Below are 6,000 nucleotides of genomic sequence, written 5' to 3' on the forward strand. Positions count from 1 at the left end.
CTCAATGTCATTATGCTATGAATCGCTACGGATAATGGGGGGAAAAAAAGAGAGGTTGGCCTTCTGCAGTGAAGATCTGCTTCAATTCTGCTTCCCTCTACCCAAGCTCATGTGAAAACCTCATTCAGCTGATACAGCCTCCCTCCATCTTTGTGAGTCTGAGCACAACTCTAAGCAGGTCTTCGGTGCGCTTTTCACCACAGATGAAGTTATTAGAGTGTGAAATCAAAAGCTCCAGATTCTCCAACCAAGGCCGCGTTTAGGGTTGGTACAGGTTCATGAAAGAAGGCGTGTTTTTTCTGGAGGCACACGGTGACTCGGGTCAGCCAGAGGTTGGGGCGATGTCAGCAAGTTTTCTCGTGAGCTTGAGCAAGCGAGAGCGGCTGCAGCAGAGAAAGACATAAACGGTAGATGGACTGACACGCAGTGCAGGAGAGGGAGCAGCACATCTATCCCAGTCTCCTGTGATGCATCGCTTCTCTATCCTTTTCAGGAGAGAGAAAAAAAACAAAAAACCGTGTGCTGTGCTGTTGTGGCAGATGAATGACTGCGCTCACAGGAGAGCCGCACAGCAGAGTTATCCCTAAGGCACTGGGAAGGGACAATGATTATTTCTCGGCTAAGTGGTTCAGGTTAGAGTTACATCTAAATCTTTTCTGAGGTGGAACTTCAAGCCAACACTCCAACAAAGAGGCTGTGCTGCTGTGACTAAACCCGTAACTCAAAGTTTCCAACATAATCCAGACCTGAATTTCTTGATTTGGCATGACTTACGCTGAGTCATCCTGGCCCTACTTATGACATAATCAATACGGTAGGGCTGAAAACAATGTCCACATATCCGATTATATAAAGGGATATACATAATGTACCTGTTGTGTTGGGGATTGTTTTTACGGTTTCACCCTAACAGAGTAGGTATTCTAATTTGTATTCCAAGTATAAAATGGAAAATGGAGGGAAAGGGCAGTAGGAACATGTCAGGCACAAACCCAGACCGGGAACAGAATCGGGCCTCACGGAACAACTCCCTCTGGTGTCGCTAAATGATTTCTTAAGTGTGTGTGCTGTTTGTTGAACTTGTATAAACACTGCTCGGATAGTCGGTCCAACATCTGCGGTAGTAAGGGCTGTGATGACGCAACCCATCCAAGCAGCAGACAGTAATCTCTTCCCAGAGACAATACACAGAGAGACGTGACCTTGCATGTCCCCATGACTCCATATTTAAGCACACATAGACACACAGTATTAGTGCATGACCCTGGGGATTTTTTTCAGAAAAAAAGAAAATCCTCCCAGAACTTCCCGTATTACCCCCCCTCCCCTCCTCCCTCCCTCCCCCCCACACTCTTTCCATCCTCTCTGCCATCCTTTTCCTCCGTCTGTCCCCTATTCCCTCGGCCCCTGAGCAGTCAGCCCGGAGTCGTTTGTCCTTCCTCACCGTCCATCCACCGCCGCCCATCCGTCTTTCATTCCATCAGTGTCTCCAGCTATGTGTCTTTCCTCTCCCCCTTTGGACCGGGCAGGAAACAGTGAGTCAACTTTTTAGGAGACACTCGGCTCAATGTGCGCAGCCATGATAAGAACAAACAGAACAAACCACTGCGTCCTCCTCTACATTTCCCTCCAGACCATTAAATAGACCTCATTCTAAGTCGGGACAGTCAACAAACAATGATGCCTTACTGTCTTTAACTTTGCAGAAAGTACACATGCACCCCTTCACTTCTAATTGTATTGTTTTTCTTAGCTCCATAACGCATCCTGTTTTGCTTACAACGTTTTGAAATCTACACCAGCTGGGCAACAAAGAATTACTAAGAATTTGAAGTGGCAGGAACTTGAAGAGACAGGAATCAGAGATCGGACATGCTTGCAACGCTTCAGTCTTGGCCTGCACTCTAAAGGAAGTGTTTTTCTCTGTAGCAGTTTAGAGCAACAGGAAGTTACAGCAGGTGCTGATAGGGCTACTCGTAATACCTCAAATGCAATCCTTTTTTTTTTTTAGCCATGTGAATCTGAAGCATAGGCTATATGATTAAAAATATTTACAAAGGTTCTAGTGTTGATCCACCATGTTTTAACAGACTTGTCAATTTTGGAATAATCACAGTATAGACAACACTGCGTTTGTGCATTTTGATTTTTATGTGGTGGAACGGCCCTTTTGTTCGAAAATTGATCACAGACTGAGCCATTCATTTCTATTCTATCTATTCTTGCTGCTAATAACAAACCATCTGCTCACAAGTTCATCAGGCGTGACCAGAGGACTCACCTACTCCTCTGGGTTTGAAATACACCACATGGCAGAGGACGATTTACTGAACGGGAAATGCACGTATGAATGCAAACACACAAACACACACACACACGTGAGGTCAAATGCACATGCAAGAGAAACTGCAAGCATATTCTTCCCACGATACCCTTGTAGTCGTAGATGCCATTTCCTTTTTAACCACAGGTTTCTGCATGAGTCAGTGGTTTAATGCCTTTTTCGCTGCTTGTGGTAAGAGAATATATAGCACTGGCTGCCTTGTGGCAACGCAAAGATAGAATAAATACATTATTCTTGTCAAGAGTTCATCTAAATGAGCAAGCCTGTAAGACAGGGGTGCGTCTTACTGCACATCATTCCCTGGTGATTTATTCAGTTCCTAGAAAGTCTGTCCTGGGGGGGAAAAAAATGGCAATAAACACGATGCATGTTAAACATGATCATGCAGACCAGCTGTCAGATTATGATCACTACAGAGAGAAACTGAGAGGATGCAAATGTAAGCAAATTTTTCCACATTCCCCACTCCTTTTTCTTTCCTAAAATAGCTTTTATTTAACTGTTGAATGCATTGCCTGTTCCAGCGACACGTTTCTTCAGACAACACTAAATCTCAACTGGGTTTTGAACTCACAATCTGATGTCAGCTGTGATGCTGTGCTGCAGCAAGAGACCATTATTCCATCCACACAGCTATAAGAAAACCAACAACACCCACACCCACACACACACACACACACCACAAACAGCACCAGCTATGTAGACGCGTAAAAAAACAATGACATGAGTGATAATTGAAAAAGAAGCTGCTGTGCTGTATAGCGTGCATGCCGGGACAAGAGAGCAATCATTTTCACCTTCTAATTTTAGACTCAAGTCGTGAGACCAAATAGAAAAATAGTCTAAATATGGACAATGGCCCCATGTCTCTGTGATAACAACCAGTGCAGCACAAGTGCAACTGTAGCACAACTAAGTGTGGAGACTCCCCCGCTGATCCCCACTTACTGTCATCCAGGTCAACCAATAGACCAGCATGGGTTTATTATACATGGCAGTTTTACATGTGCTTGCTAGGGTTATGTGTGTGTGTGCGTGTGTGTGTCCAAAACAGGAACAGTGATGAAACCACAACATTGCAATGGTCATCTAGTGCCTCTTTCAGTGTGCTGATCAGATCCCATTTTACATCACTTCACTCTCAACTGATGACACAAGCTATAGAACCATGCTGCTTGTTCTGTATCTGACTGTAAGAGGATATATTTAGGACTATTGTCTTTTATGAGAGGGGGATGAGAGATCAAATAAGTGCTGAATACACTGTCAAAGAGAAGTAGTGACAGAGAGATGTTTTAAATGAAGTAGTAGGCTGCTTCAAGTTCATGTGAATGTGTTTGTCTCATCTAAGCTCCTGCTGCCACATGTCTACAACACTAAATCCAATGTTGTAGCTGTGAAGTAGCTACGGTAGTAGTGTGAAGTGATCAATGCCGGACCTCAGTCTTGGCGAAAATTTAAAAAAAGAAGAGTTAAGAATTAGTAGTGAACTTACCTCCTCTACCGTGAGGGGCATGCATATCCTGTACTCCTTCAGCAACATCTCCCCCGCTTCTTGCGCGTCTCTGCTGTGTGTGTGTATGTGTGTGTGTGTGTGTGTGTTCACTAATGTGTCAAGCCAGCCAAGTAAACGTCCTCCGCGGGCCGACGGGATGAGTGTGATATCTGAAGGACGTGTCAGCGCATGTGGAGGGCTGGTTAAAGCCTTAGCCCGGGTTAGGAAATACACCCCGAGTTACGACTGACTTCTTTCATCGGAACCAGCGGACTCTGTCTCTCCTTCTCTCTCTCTCTCTCTCTCTCTCTCCGGCGGGGGGGACGTGAGGGCAGAAATGAGCTCGGTCCAGGGTTGTCCCCTCCTATCACACTGACGAGTCAAGCAGCACAAGGAAAGCGCCAAAAAAGGACCGGAACTCATGAGATTTCAGCCTTCAAAATAAGAGCACGGAACTTCTTGGGTTCCAAAGTAGCCTATCAGTGTTTATTTACATCGTGTTATTCCTGTTGTGTGTCATAAGAGCATACATTAAACAAGTAGGCTATATGAAAATATCTCATATATCACTGTAGCCTATAGCTAAAGAGGCTGGATTGAGTGGGACTCAAAAAGCCAATTGGTTCTCAGGTGTCATCAATTTGAGTCACAGGCTAAGTGTAAAGGAAGCTGCACCAGTCGAGTATATCACACTATCCTTTCCAGTTTTTAATTGTTTAGTGATTGTTTTCTAGCCTATTTGCCTGTAGCAGATTTTAATTGTCCTCTATTGATTTATATGTGCAGGAAACATCTCAAGACTGGTGTAGCCTATTTCTTTGTTAAAAGTAGGTAGCCTATGTTTTACGATTAAATTTAAGCTGACAATTCATTCACTGCCAGATGAATTTTATATAGTAGGTTGGATATTTGCTGCTTAGATTGCTTAATCTTTTCATGTGTGTATATAACCAGGTCAAATCAAATTCAATCTGTAAATCTCATTTGTCTGTTGTGAATTGGTTTTCTGTACCAGAACTACCTATTTATGTTTTTTATGTTCTATGTTTTGGGTTTTAATGTGCTTTTTTAAATATATGCATGAAGACCATAACAAATGCTTGAAAGCATTATGATGCCTTGACTACCTTGAATTTATAATCTATTCATTTATTTATCCATTCATTCTCATTATTAATTTATTACAGAGTAGGCTATACAGTAAATTGCTATAGGCCTAGTCTCAGTGTAATTATTGACTCCTCCAAAAAGCGACTCAAAGGCAATTATTATGAAATATTTTTGACCGGATGTGACATTGTGTTATGCCGCTAAGCTGCTCAGGGGTGGGGACAGCTCTCCATTCCGACACCCCTCCACTTCGACACCCCGCTGTTCCGAAATACCCCCACTTCGAAACACCGCTACTCCGACACCCCCTCCTCCCCCCCGCAGCTGTCCAAGGTGCTGAACCGCGTGACGTTGTTTACATTCTGCTTTGTGGCTTGTCTGTGAAACGTGCGCTGCTCAGGGACTGGGCAGATCTGTCCCACTTGCTTTCTCCCCAACTCCGTTGTTGGAGATCTCCCACACAGTAATAGAAATACACTTTTTTTCTTTTTCTCCCCCCCTGCTCCGCTCGAGCACGGCTGAACCCGGCTTGAGCTCACAGGGGCGCGAGGCTGCTGCAGCCACCGCTCGTGCTGACAGCTGACTGAGGGAGATGCTTTGGTTGGGCTTAGGCAATGAAGAAAGGAGTTGGTTAAGTTTAGTAAAAAAAGACCAGGTAGAGGCTAGACAGGCTAGAAGCATAATGAACGTTGTATGTCATTAATATGAAGTATTTGCTTGTTTTGCAGTTAATTATGCACATGATCCGTTTGACCCCAAAAAGGAAAAAAGGATCAATGCGCACTGCGCGCTGGGGGTTTCCCCCAATAGCCTTTTCGGAGTAGCGGGGTCTTTAGAAAAAATAGAAAACCCCGCTATTACGATGAATGGAAGTCTATTGTCGGAAAGGCGGGGCTTCGGAAAGGCGGGGTGTAACCCTCAGGGGTCTACTCGGGATACCGCTATATGTCTAGATTGCTGTTAATGAAAAAGCATTTGCCCATTCAAAGCTGCGCTGCACAACAAACGTCCTTCATTACATATTCACATTTAAAATAGGCTAGATGACTTC

General features: G+C 44.2%; 1 protein-coding gene across 1 annotated transcript in view; it reads right to left on the reverse strand.

Moving 5' to 3' along the window:
• Positions 1 to 4,146, reverse strand: part of LOC146991478 (cytoplasmic phosphatidylinositol transfer protein 1-like) — a 69,236-nt gene extending 65,090 nt beyond the window's left edge. The window contains exon 1 of the mRNA XM_085773323.1: positions 3,840 to 4,146. Within this exon, the coding sequence (XP_085629449.1) occupies positions 3,840 to 3,887 (48 nt within the window). The 5' untranslated portion in view covers positions 3,888 to 4,146. The remainder of the gene's footprint in view (positions 1 to 3,839) is intronic.
• Between the last annotated feature and the right edge of the window lie 1,854 nt (positions 4,147 to 6,000).

The sequence above is a fragment of the Trachurus japonicus genome, chromosome 1, assembly GCF_045865225.1.
Source record: "Trachurus japonicus isolate A0001 chromosome 1, Traja_1.0".
Classification (NCBI taxonomy): Eukaryota; Metazoa; Chordata; class Actinopteri; order Carangiformes; family Carangidae; genus Trachurus; species Trachurus japonicus.